Raw genomic sequence first — 16,372 nt, 5'->3', positions numbered from 1 at the left:
CATAATTTGCCCTTCCCCAATTAAAAATTTTCCTGTCCTCTCTGATTATATCCTTTTCCATGATAATGCTAAAGGCCAGGGAGTGGTGATCACTGTCCCCCAGATGCTCACCCACTGACAGATCTGTGACCTGACCCGGTTCGTTACCCAATACTAGATCTAGTATGGCATTCCCCCTAGTCGGCCTGTCAACATACTGTGACAGGAATCCATCCTGGACACACTTAAACTCTGCACCATCTAAACCCTTGGATCTAAACAAGTGCCAATCAATATTAGGGAAGTTAAAGTCACCCATGATAACAACCCTGTTATTTTTGCACCTTTCCAAAATCTGCCTCCCAATCTGCTCATCAGTATCTCTGCTGCTACCAGGGGGCCTATAGAATACTCCCAGTGGTGTAACTGCTCCCTTCCTGTTCCTGACTTCGACCCATACTGACTCAAAAGAGGATCCTGCTACATTACCCACCCTTTCTGCAGCTGTAATAGTATCCCTGACTAGTAATGCCACCCCTCCTCCCTTTTCCCCCCTCTCTATCCCTTTTAAAGCACTGAAATCCAGGAATATTGAGAATCCATTCCTGCCCTGGTGCCAGCCAAGTCTCCGTAATGGCCACTACATCATAATTCCATGTATGTATCCAAGCTCTCAGTTCATCACCTTTGTTCCTGATGCTTCTTGCATTGAAGTACACACACTTTAGCCCTTCTACCTTACTACCTTTACACCCTTTATTCTGCTTCTCTTTCTTCAAAGCCTCTCTATATGTTAGATCTGGCTTTACTCCATGCACTTCTTTCACTGCTCTATCACTCTGGGTCCCAACCTCCTTGCAAATTAGTTTAAACCCTCCCAAACCATGCTTAGGAGAGAAAAAATGAAATATGAAAATAAGCTAGCAAGTAATATCAAAGTAGATAGTAAAACTTTTTTCAGGTTTGTCAAAAATAAAAGAGATCCAAGTGGATATAGCAACGCTAGAAAATGAGGCCGGAGAAATAACGGGACAGGGAGATGGCAGATGAACTAAATGAGTATTTTGCATCAGTCTTCACTGTGGAAGACGCAAGCAGTGTGCCAGATGTTGAAGGGTGTGAGGGAAGAGAAATGAGTGCAATTAATATCACAAGGGAGAAAGATGCTGAAAGACCTGAGAGTACACAAGTCACCCGGAGCAAAAGAAATGCACCCCAGGGTTCTGAAGGAAATAGCCGTAGTGATTGTGCAAACATGAGTAATGATCTTTCAATAATCTTTGGAGTCTAGCATGATGCCAGAGGACTGCAAAATAGCAAATGTCACTCCACTCTAAGAAAGGAGAAAGACAGCAGAAAGGAATTTATAGACCAGTTAGTCTGAACTCAGTGGTTGGGAAGGTGTTGGAGTCAATTATTAAGGATGAGGTTATGGAGTACTTGGTGATACATCACAAGATAGGACAAAGTCAACATGGTTTCCTTATGGGCAAAATTGCCTGACAAACCAGGTAGGATAGATAAAGGGGATGAAGTGGACGTTGTATATTTGGACTTTCAGAAGGCCATTGACAAGATGCCACAAATGAGGCTGCTTACAAGTTAAGAGCCCATGGTATTACAGGAAAGTTACTAACATGGTTAGAGCATTGGCTGTTTGGTAGGAGGCAGTGAGGGGGAATAATAGGATCCTTGTCTGGTTGGCTGCCAATGACCAGTGGTCATTCCACAGGGGTCAGCACTGAGATTGCTTCTTTTTATGCTATATGTCAATGATTTAGATGGCTATGCTACCAAGTTTGCAGATGTTACAAGAACTGGTGGAGGGGCAGGTAAATGGTTCTGGGACTATACTCGCTGGAATCGAAAAGGTTGAGGGGGGAGTCTCACCGAAACCTTTCAAATGTTGAAAGGCCTAGACAGAGTAGATGTGGAAAGGATGTTTCCCATGGTGGGAGTCTAGAACAAGAGGGCACAGCCTCAGGATAGAGGGGCATCCATTTAAAACAGAGATCCAGGGAATTTTCTTTAGCCAGAGGATGGTGAATTTGTGGAAATTATTTCCACAAGGTTGTTGGGGTGTATTTAAGGCCAAGGATCTTAATTGCACATGGCATCAAAGGTTATGGGGAGTGGAGTGGAGCTGAGGAGGGTAAAAGGGGACCAACGTGATTGAATACCAGAGCAAACTCGATGGGCCAAATGGTCTAATTCTACTCCTCTGTCTTATGGTCTTATGGAAAGTAACTGCTTTTGTCCGGGCGTGGATGCTATGAACCCTGCAGGGAGTGGGACAAACAGTCCATGAGCAGGGTGGGCGGGATTCTTCATAAAAACACTTTCTCTATCTCACAAACAAAAGAAAATCTGCAGATGCTGGAAATCCAAGCAACACAGGCCTGGCGGCGTCTGTGGAAAATAGGTACAGGCAACATTTTGGGCTGAGACCCTTCATCAGGACTTTTCCATTGATACTGCCTGGCCTGCTGAGCTCCTCCAGCACTCTTGTGTTACTTTATACCTGTTGTTCTGATTCTCGACAAAACCACATGGTGTAGTTAATAAACTTAACTTTAGTCTTAGCTTTCAAGGCTATAATCATTTGAAGTTTTATTGTTTGCAAACATCATGCACCCAATACAGAGTTAAGAATTAACTATTTTTTCCACATTGACAGGGTGCCATAAGCGTTGCTACACAGGCATGATTGTCCATCCCAATGTCAAGTTCATATTTAGAGAAAGTATATTTCCTTCCGTTGTTGATGATTTATCTTGTGCTTTTGCATTTTTATGGTTTCTGTGGCACAGATCACAGCTGATTAATGTCTGTTCATAGTCCCCACTGCACTGATAATTTACAATCCAGAGTTCTTAACTGAGCATCAGAACCTGTGGTAGTTGAGAAATAATACACTCAGTGGCCACTTTGTTAGGTACTCATTAATGAAAATATCTAATCAGCAAATCATGCGACAGGAACTCAATGCATAAAAGCCGTCAGACATGGTCAAGAGGTTTAGTTGTTCAGAACATACATCAGAATAGGGAAATAAATGTGTGGACTCTTTTCTAAAAGGGGGAGAATGAGGGGGAATCTCACAGAAACATTCCGAATGTTAAAATACCTGAACAGTTTAGATATGGCAAAGTTATTTCCCATGGTAGTGGATTCTAGGACAAGAGGGCACGACTTCAGGATTGAAGGACGTCCATTTAAAACAGAGATGCAAAGAAATTACTTTAGTCAGAGGGTAGTAAATCTGTGGAATTTGTTGCCACGAGTGGCTGTGGAGGCCAAGTCATTGGGTGCACTTAAGGCAGAGATAGATAGGTTCTTGATTAGCCAGGGTATCAAAGGGTATGGGGAGAAAGCAGGGGAGTGGGGATGACTTGAAGAATTGGATCAGCCCATGATTGAATGGCGGAGCAGACTCAATGGGCTGAATGGCCTACTTCTGCTCCTATATTTTATGGTCTTAAATGGTAGTTAAAGGAGGGCTACCTTCATTGCTGATCTTGGACAAAAGCAGAGTGGACACCTATCTCACCCAAAAGAGGAGATTGATCAACATATCTGGGACACCAATGTACACACAACTATGGAGCAAGACTTGGGGGTATGCAGGAACCTGATAAGTCCACCAGCACCTACCACTGAGTTCGACAACAGGGAGCCCAGCTTGAAAGAGGTCCCAGAAATAGTAAGGACAGCTAGGGCAAGCTCAGTACCTGAACCAAATGAAGTACCATAGAAGGTATAAAAGTAGTGTCCCAAACTTCTGTACAGACTGTGGAGGATGCTCAGGGTGATTTGGAGGGGGAGATTGGCCCATCAATGGAGATTTGCAGATGGTGTCTGGATTCCCAAGGAGGAGTTCTCCAAGAACATCCTCGAGTCATCTCACTGCTCAGCACTGAGGGGTAGATATATTTTAGTGTTGTTGCCCAACACCTAACTGAGTACCTCCTGACGAATCACTACATTACCATCTCAATGCAAAAGGTCAGAACAGAGCAGGTTCCAGGGTGCTTAGAGCACACAGGATCACTCAGTTGATCAGAGAAGCATGGGAAGGCAAAGGGGATCTCCCCATGCTCTGACTGGACCTCACAAATGCCTACAGTTCCATACCACATAAGCTGGTTGAAGTTGCCCTCGTGTGCCACCATGTCCCAATAAGGACCAGGGAACTCATTCTGGACTACTTCTTCAGTTGTCCATTGGAATCCGATGGTGACGTCCACTCCTTTAACGGTGAGATCTTTGATGACCATACAGTCCTGTCCTGGATCCACAAGTTCTATTGCAGGTGGGACATGTATATGTGGTAGTGGTGGTGGTGGTGATGGCAGCCATGGCTGCATTTCTCCTGGCTCTCCTCTGCTGTCTTCTGGTTGTTTTTTCCATCTCCAGAATACGAACACCATCCCTACACAGCTGTTGCGAAGTGTTACGGTCAGCATCAACATCCACCAGGTCCTCAGGTCTGATCTTGCACTTCCTTAAAGCTTTCTTCATCTGATCCTTACAGCGCGTCTTCGGCCCTCCAGCTGAGCATTGACCATGATGTAACTGGCCATATAACACTCTGCGGGGTAGCCGACATGGGGGCATCCTTATCACATGCCCCAGCCATTGCAGCTGACACTGGGTGATCATGGCCTCAATACTTCTGCAGTTAGTCTCTAAAGTATTTCAGTGCGAGGCACCCGCTCATGCCAGGTAATTCCCAGGATGCGCTGAAGGCAGCTTATGTGGAAGCGCTCCAAGGATTTGATGTGACGGCTGTAGGTTACCCAAGCTTCACAGCCATAAAGGAGGATGGTGACACACACTGCTTGGTATACAGCAAACTTTGTGGAGGGGCGAAGGCTCCTGTTCTGAAAGATTCTACGCTGAAGTCTCCCAAAGGCAGCTGATGCCTGTTTAATGCAGCTCTGGATGCCGTTGTCAATGCCGCCATCCTCAGAGAGAATGCTCCCCAGATATTTGAAAGATGGCACTACTGACAGCTTTTCATCACCAACAGTGAAGGCAGGTAGGGTGGGTGGGACACTGGTACTCCACTGGCAAACCACTTCTGTCTTGGTGGTGTCGACGGTCAGCCCCATCCTGCTGTACGCTCTCACCACCACAGCAAGGACAGTCTGAAGATCCTCCGGAGTATGGGCCACAAGAGCACAGTCGTCTGCATACTGCAGCTCCAGGACCCGCTCTCTACGGAGTTTGGTGGTTGCCTGGAGCCTCCTGATGTCAAAGAGGTTGCCATCTAATCTGATGTCCACTGCCACACCGCTGCTGTCCTCAATCTCATTGTGGAGAAGCTTGGTAACACACAAGAGGAAGATGTTAAAGAGCACTGGCACTAGCACACACCCCTGTGACTACTACAGAAACGTCAGTCTAAGAGTCACCTTTGGGACAGTCACATCTGATTGGCATCATCTTGAGAAGAGGATCATGACACGATGTATTAGCCAAGTTTGCTGAGGTGGAGTGCAGAGGCCTGTTGACCAGGTCTGGTGTCCATGAACCACCTACGGATGGCCTGACTATAACAACAACTTCGGTGCCAGGATGCAGATGGAAGCCCTCTGCTTGGGTAAGGATCAGCTTCAATCCTAACAAATCCAGCTTTAGTACTTAAGAAAGGAAAGATGGTTGACAAATTCTGCTTCAACCTCAGAGGTGCCCAGTTCCAAGCCTACCAGAGAAGCCGGTGAAGAGCCTTGGCAAAGTGATTAACAGCTCACTGAAGACACAGCATTCGTCGAAGCAGTTGGGGAGAAGCTGCAGCAATGGTTGGCTGCTGGGGACAAGTCAGGGCTGCCGGGTAAATCCAACGCCTGGATTAATCCGTATGTTATTCTCCCTCGGATCCTGTGGCCTCTGCTAGTCTAAGATGTCCCACTGTCAACAGCTGACAGTGAGAAACAGTGACAGCTGACTTTTCAGAGAAAATCCAGCCAGCATCTGGGGAGGCGGCTGGATCTGCCTAGGAGCCTGGTACGGGAAGGAAAACGGACTGAAACTCCCTGTCAACGGTGTGAGCGAGGAGTTCATGGTCACCCGTGCAAGAGAAGTGCTGCAACACAGCGAGCCCAGCAACCCGAAGGTCTCACATGCTGGCTTTGAGGTGAGGACGGGCATGAGGTAGAGGGCACAGGATGCGGTTGAACAAACCGAAGCACGGCTATGCCAGAGCGTGCTGGTGGGCTCAGTGGCATCGGGACGGGTGGGCTTTGGGTTGTTTCCCAATAGTCCGCTATGATAAGGAGCAAGGAAGAGCGAGGCACTGGTTGGTCCAGCAGGAAATACGAGCTCCGGTGGAGGAGCTATGCGCCAGTGACATTGCTGGCATGCGGCAACAAGGCACGTGGAGAAGATGGAACCAGGTAATGGAGTACATCCCACGGGGGGAAGTTTGGTGAACATCAAGTTCCTGATCCAGTCGGTCTATGATGCCTTGGTAAGTCCGGCGAACATCTACCACTGGGGCAATGCCAAAACTCCAGCATAGTCCCTGTACCAAGGGAAGGGAACACTAGAGCACATTCTCAGCTGCTGCCCAAAACCCTTGGGGGAGGCACTTTGTCATTGGCACCACAACCAGGGGCTGAAGACAGTGGCTGACACCTTGCGCAAAGTAATTGCTTTTATCAAGGCAGGGGAGAAGGCCAAACCCAATCCCGGGAGCACGCCGGTTTCCTAGGAACTGCAAAGGGCTGGCAATTGAGAGCCGACCCTGGGGAAGCAGCTCAGATTCCCTGAGCACATCTCCTCGACCATGACTAGACCAAACATAGTGCTGCTGCCAGAGTCATCTATACAGGTGGTCATGGTGGAGCTGACCGTTCCCTGGGAAGACCAGATGGAGGAGGCCCATGAAAGGACAGAGATCAAGACTTGGTGGAGGAGTGCTGCAGCACAATGTGTGCCCACAGGGGTGGGCTGCAGAGGGTTTGCTGGTTAATCCCTCTACCAAGCCTACAACCAGATGGGCATCTCAGGAGCCCCAAAGTGGAAAGCCATCAGGAGCACCACAGTGGCAGCAGGGTGAGCCTCAAGATGGGCTCAAGTAGGGGCCTGATCAACACTGGCTGGGTCACCCGGACGAGGACGTCTGATGTTAAAAGACCTGAAACACCCTGTGACCCCGGGTTGCATAAAATCTTTTGAATCATTGTATATAGAACTAAAGAACTGCAAGGGTAAAAAGACCATGATGGGAATTATATACAGACCCCCAAACAGTAGTAAGGATGAGGCCTACAAATTACAACAGGAAATAGAAAATACATGCCAAAAGAGCAACGTTACAATAGTCATGGGGGATTTCAATATGCAGGTAGATTGGGAAAATCAGGTTGGTGCTGGGTTCCAGGAGGGTAATTTCTAGAGTGCCTATGAGATGGCAGCTCATGGTTGAGCCCACTAGAGGATCAGCTATTCTGGATTGGGTGTTGTGCAATAAACTAGAATTGATTAGAGAGCTTAAGGTACAAGAACTCTTAGGGGAAAATTATAAAATTCACCCTGAAATTTGAGAAGGGGAAGCTAAAATCAAACGTATCAGTATTATAGTGGAGCAAAGGGAATTACAGAGGCATGAGAGAGGAGTTGGCCAGAATTGATTGGAAAAAACACTGGCAGGGATGATGACAGAGCAACAATGCTGGAATTTCTAGAAGCAATTTAGAAGGCACAGGATATATACATCCCAAAGAGAAATAATTCCAAAGGAAAGATGACAACCGTGGCTAACAAGAGAAGTCAAAGCCAACATAAAAACCATACAATAAAGCAAAAATTAGTGGAAATTTAGAGAATTGGGAAGGCTTTAAAAACCAATTTAAGGCAACTAAAAAGTCAATAAGAAGGAAAAGATGGAATACAAAAGTAAACTAGCCAATAATATTAAAGAAGATTCCAAAGGTTTCTTTAGATACATAAAAGAGAGGCGAGAGTCGATATTAGACCACTTTACAACGAAATGGGGAATTCACTGAATAAGTATTTTGCATCAGTCTTCACCGTGGAAGACTCTAACAGTCTGGTGGAAGTTCCAGGTGTCAGGGGGCATGAAGTGTGTGAAGCTAACATAACTAGAGAGAAGGTTCTTGGGAAACAGAAAGGTCTGAAGGTAGATAAGTCACCTGGACCAGATGGTGTACACCCCAGAGTTCTGAAAGAGGTGGCAAAAGAGATCATGGAGGCATTAGTAATGATCTTTTAGAATTATTAGATTCTTAAATGGTTCCGGAAGACTAGGAAATTGCAAAAGTCACTCCACTCTTCAAGAAGAGAGAGAGGCAGAAGAAAGGAAACTATAGGCCAGTTAGTCTGTCCTCAGTGGTTGGGAAGATGTTGGAGTCGATTCTTAAGGACGAGTTCTCAAGGTACTTGGAGGCACATGATAAAATAGGCCATAGTCAGCATAATTTCCTCAAGGGAAAATCTTGCCTGACAAATCTGCTGGAATTCTTTGAAGAAATAACAAGTAAGATAGACAAAGATGTTCAGAAAGTCTTTGACAAGGATGGATAAAGTAGAGGCTGATTGGCAGGAGGCAAAGAGTGGGAATAAAAGGAGCCTTTTCTAGCTGACTGCCAGTGACTAGTGGTGTTCCACAGGGGTCAGTGCTGGGACCAATTCTTTTTTCGTTATATATCAATGATTTGGATGATGGAATTGATGGCTTTGTTGCAAGTTTGCAGACAATATGAAGATAGGTGGAGGGCAGGTAGTTTTGAGGAAGTAGAAAGGTTACAAAAGGACAGATAGATTAGGAGAATGGGTAAAGAAATGGCTGACGGAATACACTGTCAGGAAGTGCACTTTGGTAGACAAAATGAGAGGGTTGGCTATTTTCTAAATGGAGAGAAAATATAAAAACTGAGGTACAAAGGGACTTGGCAGTCCGTGTGCAGGATTCCCTAAAGTTTAATTGCATGTTGAGTCTGTGATAAAGAAGGCAAATGCAATGTTAGAATTCATTTCAAGAGGACTGGAATATAAAAGCAAGGATGTCATGCTGAGACTGTATGAAGCATGAGTGAGGCCTCACATAGAGAACTGTGAACAGTCTTGGTCCTCTTATCTTAGAAAGGATGTGTTGAAACTGGAGAGGGTTTAAAGGAGGTTCACAAGAATGATTCCAGGATTGAATGGTTTGTCAGACAAGAGTGTTTGATGGCTCTGGGCCTGTATTCACTAGAATTTAGAAGAATGAAGGGTGACCTCATTGAAGCATGTCAAATCGTGAAAGGCCTTGATAGAGTGTGTGCGGAGATGTTTCCTATGGTGGGAGAGTCTAAAACTAGAGGACACAGCTTCAGAATAGAGAGGCATCCTTTTAAAAGGGAGATAAGGAGCAAGTCTTATAGCCAGAGAGTGGTGAATCTGTGGAATTCTTTGCCGTAGAAGCCAAGTCTTTATGTATATTTAAGGAAGAAGTTGATAGATTCTTGATTTGTCAGGGCATGAATGGAAATGGGGAGAAGGCAGGAGACTGCGGCTGAGTGGGAATTGGATAAGCCATGATGAAATGGCAGAGCAGACTCAATGGGGCAAATGGCTTAATTCGCTCTTATATCTTATGGTCTTTATTAGATACAGGATGTACAGAAGGTAATAATTATGTAGCCACTGAGTGTAAATTAAATACAACTTGATGCACGGAAGTTGCTCTCTTCTGATTGGAACCATAAAGCGATAAACTTCAAACCTATACAGACTGACACTGATCTCTAAATGTGCCAGTCTGGAATAGGAGGCCCTCCATTGGTTGAGATCAACCATGGATGTTGCGTCCTACCTGCCTACATTGCAGAGGCAAGGCAGGGCAGTATGATATGAAGAGTGCACTTTTGCCCATTCAGAAACCTCCCCCTCTCCACGCAGCTGGCAAACACTGGTACAGTTTGGGACCAGTGGCATCACAGGAGTTGCCGGTCAGTGTTGAATTCCGTGTAGGAATGCCTTAGGACTCCAGCTCCTGATCTTTCCCTCAGGGTTTACCCACCAAAGCCTTCCCCATGCGTGGGTTTAGATGCAATGCAGTGAGGTTTGAGACCAAAGTTTTCCTTCTCCTTATTACTTAGGCTGGATTACATATCAGTTTAAACACCAGTCACAAGTTACCTGCATCATCAGGTCATGACTCGGAGGGTTATAAACCCAAAGTAAACAATGAACCACAGATCACGTTCATCATTAGAGAGTGTCTTCTTGGAACTTGACTGGAAGTGTGACATTGGCCTATTCCCTCTGACCATAGGCCATCTACAGCAACTCAGTGACAGCAACAAGATAATTACTCTGTTATGCTACACCTACAGGGAGATGTTATTGACACATTGGGGTGCCATGGTAGTGTAGCGGTTAGCAAGATGTTATTTTAGCTTGGGACTTTGGAGTTCAAATTTAAATCCCGACCTCATCTGTAGGTTCTCTCCACGAGTTCCCTCTGGGTGCTCCGTTTTCCTCCTACATTCCAAAGGTTAGTCAGTTAATTGATCTTTGTAAATATCCTCTGATTAGTCGAGGGTTAAATGTCGGGCACCTCCACGCCATCCACAAAACAGCAGAATTTCCTTGTGGTTAACCATTTTAATTCCTATCCCCATTCCTATTCTGCCATGTCAGTCCATCACCTCTTCTGGCATAATGAGTTCATTCTCAGGGTGGAGGAACAACCCCTCATATTCCCTCTGGGTAGCCTCTAACCTGATGGTATGAATATTGATTTCTCTAACTACTGGTAGTTTTTCACTCCCCATTCCATCTTCCTCTATTCCCCACTCTGGCCTCTTGCCTCCTCTCCTCAGCTGCCTATCGCCTCTCCCTGGTGCTCCTTCTTCACTTTCTCCAATGGTCCACTCTCCTCTCCTATCAGATTCCTTCGCTCGTCTTCTATTCCCCTCTATGTTCTCTCACCTCTTGCAATCAGATTGCTTATGCTTCAGCCCTTTACCTTTTCCACCTATCACCTCTCAGTTTCTTAACTCACCCCTCCCCCACCCACTTGGCTTCACCTATAACCCCCCCCCCCCCACTTGTTGTCCTTCCCTCACCCTTCTTATTCTGACTTCTTCCCTCTTCCCTTCCAGTCCTGAAGAATGGTCTTGACCCAAAATGTCGACTATTGATTCACTTCCATAAATGTTGGGTGTATTTAAGGCAGAGATTGATAGGTTCTCGATTGGACATGGCATCAAAGGTGATGGGGAGAAGGCCGGGAACTGGGGTTGAAAAAAGGATCAACCATGACTGCATGGCGGAGCAGACCCGATGGGCTCATTCTGCTCCTATATCTGACCGACCCGCTGAGTTCCTCCAGCATCTGCAGAACCTCTTGTGCTTATGAAACACTTATTTCTTTACTACCTCTTTTTTTAAACCAAACACTATAAATACAGACAAGGCCCTTGTGGTTGAAAGGATTCAGATAAACTTTAAAAAATAAAAATGTTCCAAAATTATAAAAGTCATGGAATGATTATTGCAACAATTTTAAATCCAAATTTCCATCACTGTAAACCATATTACATAAATATACCACAACTGAAAAATATATTAAATAAATATATTTAAATACTGCACATACTGACTACAAAGTATGTAAATCAGGCATTCCCAACCTGTGGTCCATGAACCCCTCAGTTGATGGCAGGGGTCCATGGCACAAAAATGGTTGGGAATCCCTGTTCTAAATCAATTAACAACAATTAATCCCTCAATTATCCTTCAACTTCTTCAAAACTGAAACATCCTAACTTTAAACTACCCAAAACTTTGGGCTAGATTGTACAGTACCAATCACCTAATGGAATGTGGCCTTAGACTTGTCATTCCACGCTCCACTATTATGTTTTGGTAAAGCAAGATGCTGATAATTCGAATTGATGGGAGCACCAAGGGGCTAACAGGATACCTGGGTCCTTACTGAACAAGGAGAGCAACAACATAGGTCTCCTTTACAAGTGAGGATTGTGAGAATGCAAGGACTGACAAGTATTTTAAACTTCAGAGTTACATCAACAGAATGAGTTAAAAGTGAACTTGAGTTTCTTATGTGTTCCGAATGCATTTGCCTCTACCTCCACTTCTGGCAGGGTATTTGAAACACTCACTACTCTGTGCAAAAAACTTGTCTTTGACAACCCCTGTCGTACTTTCCTCCAAATATCTTTAAATTATGCGGCCTAGTATTAGCAATTAGATTTTTTTAAATAAATTGTATAATCTAACATTTTAGCAGTGTCCAACAATTCATTCTTGTTGAAATTAGAATTGTTGCTGGAAATAGTTCATATTTAATACCAGTGATCTTGATGGACAGTAGTTAATAGATCACTTTGATAAACCAGTTTTTAAACTTTTAAATGTTACAACTTTAACCAACCATCTTCAGCTTACAGTACAACTAAGTTCAAAGTACAAAGTAAATTTATTATTAAAGTATCCATAGAGTCTCAGAGTCATAGAACACTACAGCACAGAATCAGGCCCTTTGGCCCATCTAGTCCATGCCGATCTATCAATCTACTTAGTCCTATTGTTCTGAACCTGGACGATACACTCCAACTGTGCTAATCAAAATTTTCTTAAATGTTGAAATCCAACCTGTTTCACCTTTCACCCTTAACCCTTGACCTCTAGATCACCCAGCCTCTGGAAAAAGCCTGTTTGCATTTACCCTATCTATACCCTACATAATTTTGTAGATGTCTATCAAATCTCCCTTCATTCTCCTACACTCCAGGGAATAAAGTCATAACCTATTCACCCTTTCCCTACATCTCAGATCCCCAAGTCCTGGCAACATTCTTGTAAACTTTATATGTACTCTTTCAATCTTATTGATATCTTTCATGTTGGTATGTGACCAAAACTGTACAAATACTCCAAATTAGGCCTCACAGTTGTCTTATACAACTTCAACTCTTATGCTCAATACCTTGATTTATGAAGGCCAATGTGCCAAAAGACCATTGACCATAATATATAGGAGTGGAATGAGACCATTCAGCCCATTGAGTCTGCTCCATCATTTCATCATGACTGATCCATTTCCCTCCTCAGCCCCAACCTCATATCCCTTCTCCCTGTATCCCTTCACACCCTGATTAATTAAAAATCTATCAACCTCTGCCTTAAATATGCCCAGTGACTTGCCCTCCACAGCTGCTTTTGGCACCAAATTCCAGAGACTCCCCATTAGCTGGCTAAATAAATTCCTCCTCATCTCCCTCTGGTCTTAGATTCCAAACCTTCCTTTACAACTCTATCTAGCAGCATGCATACCTTCACTAATCCCAAAACTGAACTGATTCCACAACCGAGGGACTCACTTTCACGGACTCTATAACTTGCTCTTTTTTGGATTTGCACAGCTCGTTGTCTTTTGGTTGTTTGTCTCACTCAGCATGTTTCACTGAGTCTATAGTGTTTCTTTGTATTTACTGTAAATGCCCGCAAGAAAATGGATCTTAGGGTTGTATATGGTGACATATGTGTACTTTGATAACAAATCTTTGAGCATAACCAAGACTAACAAAAAATGTGCAAAAAGACAAACTGTCCAAGTAATGAATACTGTACAGTACATAAAGAGTATTGCCCAGCTTCCATTAAATGAAACAGCCAAACACAGATAATGCTGTGCTTGATATTATGAATTTGTGTAAATTAGCTGTACTATTTCTACGTAAATATTAACACCATTTGCCTCACTTATCTGAGAACAATGTTTGCCACAATAATAAACTGAAAACATAATATTGACAGTCAAGGTATAAACACATTGAAACTGTACACATCTAGATTGCCCATAGACAGATATACAGCAACATCACTGTACAATACAGATTACAGTAACAAACTCGTGGTAACAAGGCAGTATTGAGAACCGTCTCAATTCAATAGAAATTGTATTGACTACCATCAGAAATCTACCAAGCCCGGCTGTGAAAGCAGGGCTGGGCATGGATCTAGCAACCCAGAGCTACAGAAACGCTAACAGAAGCTCTGGACACCTCATCCCCAGGAGAGGATGCATCTTCCATGGGCTACACCTGGGACAAACTGAAAGACTGGCCCAGGACTGAGGACTCTGGCGAGCTGCTGTTGGCGGCCTATGCCACAGTCGGGGTAAGTATTATCAGGGTTTATTTATGCAGAGATTAGGCACTGACCTGGATCGCTGTAAATCGAAAGCGGCGCTGCCAATCTGGCCCTGCTCCAGGCAGTAGTTCGGCACTGACGCCTGCCTCAGGAAAGCAGTGGGCACAATTCCCAGAGTGAAGGAATTGATCCTCCCCCTGGGGGAAGCGCCCGCACCGCCGGTGTGCACCCTGCGCTCGGCGCACCTCGCCGTCGGCTCCCCTTCCGCTGAATTCCCGCAGCTCGGAGCGCCGGCTTTGCAAGACAGACAGGAGTCGGTACGAGTCGGCGCTTCCTCCTCTTCTTCCTGCGCTTCTCCCTCACCCTGCGCCGGACGCCCATCCAGGGAGATGTTGGTAAGGAAGCTGAGAGCCGCCTGCCTTCTCCTCGGGTCTATGCGCTTCTTGGGGGGCTCCAGGCTGCCGTGTGCGGTGTGCAGTGCGGCCGAGGTACTGTTGCTGCGCGTTGCAGCCGCCATCGTCTAATGCTAATGCCAACCCTCTGCCCGGTGTCTGCAAATGTGGATTTATATCACTATGCATGTAGAAATTTGTCCGAGTATGTTATAGATGTAAATGCATATCTGTTCGTTCGCCTGTCTGTGTCCGCGTCTACGTGTGTGTGCATGAGCGAGCGTGAGGCTGCACTGCACCGTGCGGACACTATGAAGCGCTCTGACAGTCTCCGGACACGCATGGGGCGGAGAGAGGGGAGGAGAGGGGAGAGAGGGAGGGGAGGGGAGGAGAGAGGAAGGGGAGGAGAGGGGAGAGAGGGAGGGGAGGGGAGGAGAGAGGAAGGGGAGGAGAGGGGAGAGAGGGAGGGGATGAGAGAGGGAGAGGAGAGAAGGAGGGGAGGAGAGGAGAGAAGGAGGGGAGGGGAGGAGAGGGAAGGGAGGGGAGGGGAGAAAGGAGGGAGAGTGGGGAGGGAGAGGAGAGAGAGGGGGAAAGGAGGAGGAATACAGGAGCGGAAGGAGGAGGCAGGGGTATGGAGGTAGGGAGGAGCGAGGGGAAGGGAGGAGAAAGGTGAGAAGAGAGGAGAGGGGGAAGGGAGTGGTAGGGGAGGGGAAGGGAGGAGGGGAGCGGGGGAGGGGAGACGGAAGGAGAGAGAGGGCGGGAAGGGAAGTAAAGGAAGTGGGAGGTGAAGCGGTCAGCGGGAGAGAAGGAGGGAATAGAGAGAAGGAGTGGGACGAGAGGGGAGGGTGGAAGGAAGTGAGAGTGAGTGGGGTGGGGGAAGGGAAGTAGGGGGTGAGGAGGAATAGAGGGAGGGGAGAGATCCGACCAGTTGCAGCACCGCGTCCAGGACAAGTGGATCCTGCGTGCCGCCGTGTCACTGGGCGTTCGTGGAGGGTTTCGGGGTTTCCGGACACTGCAACATACTGAGTGTGCATTCCATAGACAGGTTCCTTTGCGAGAAGCCGAGCGCCTGCGGTCAGTGTGCTCTGCTGTCTGCTCTCGGTACTTTGGCAGCCCTGGCGCTGATTGTTCAGCTTGCGTACGTGAAACTGCGAACTAGTCAGGCAGTATATAGTGTAAAATACCACAATAACCAAAGCAATAGTGGTCTTCGCAGTTCATCCTGTTGTGTAGCAAATTTGCTCAAATTCCTGGAAGTCTTAGCTCAGACTTAAACAGGACAGCACAGGAACAGACCCTTCGACCCACAAAGTTTTGTCAAACCAATTAAATTAGGATTCAAATGGCCAACTAAACGAATCCCTCTGCCTAAGTATTCATATCCTTCCATTTTCCTCACATTCATGTGCAGATCTAAACGGATCTTGTAAGTCCCTAATGTACGGCCATCCCAGGCATCACCTTTCGGGAACCCACCACTCCCTGTGTACGGAAACTTGCAGCTCACGTCTCCTTTGAAATTCTTCCTTTCACCTTAAATGCTTGGCTTCTGGTACTAGACTTTTCAACCCTAGGGAAAAAAAGATATTGGCTCTTTACTCTTTCTATGACACTCAGTTTATAAACCTCTATCAGATCTCTCAGCTTCTGCCGCCGAAGATAACAACCCAAGTTTATCCAGCCTCTCATGATAGCACATGCCATCTAAACCAGGTAATATCCTGGCAAACTTCAGACCTTCTCCAAAACTTCGGCATCCTTCCTATAGTGGGGTGACCAGAACTGTGTGCAGTACAAGTTGAAGTGTGGGGCTGTAGTCCAACGGTTTAGTTGGCAGAAACTGGGCAGAATTTTTTAAAATCTGAAAATAA

At 45.8% G+C, this 16,372-nt stretch overlaps 1 protein-coding gene across 2 annotated transcripts in view; it reads right to left on the bottom strand.

Annotated features, from left to right (window-relative positions):
• Positions 1-14,854, bottom strand: part of LOC140741428 (CDK5 and ABL1 enzyme substrate 1-like) — a 253,629-nt gene extending 238,775 nt beyond the window's left edge. For both annotated transcript variants that reach the window (XM_073071649.1, XM_073071732.1), the window contains exon 1: positions 14,181-14,854. In XM_073071649.1, coding sequence (XP_072927750.1) covers positions 14,181-14,626 — 446 coding nt within the window. In that variant the 5' untranslated portion in view covers positions 14,627-14,854. The remainder of the gene's footprint in view (positions 1-14,180) is intronic.
• Positions 14,855-16,372: the final 1,518 nt, after the last annotated feature.

The sequence above is a fragment of the Hemitrygon akajei genome, chromosome 1 (assembly GCF_048418815.1).
Source record: "Hemitrygon akajei chromosome 1, sHemAka1.3, whole genome shotgun sequence".
NCBI lineage: Eukaryota > Metazoa > Chordata > Chondrichthyes > Myliobatiformes > Dasyatidae > Hemitrygon > Hemitrygon akajei.
The sequence above is the reverse complement of the archived record's forward strand: the minus strand, read 5'-3'. Positions and strand labels throughout refer to the sequence as shown.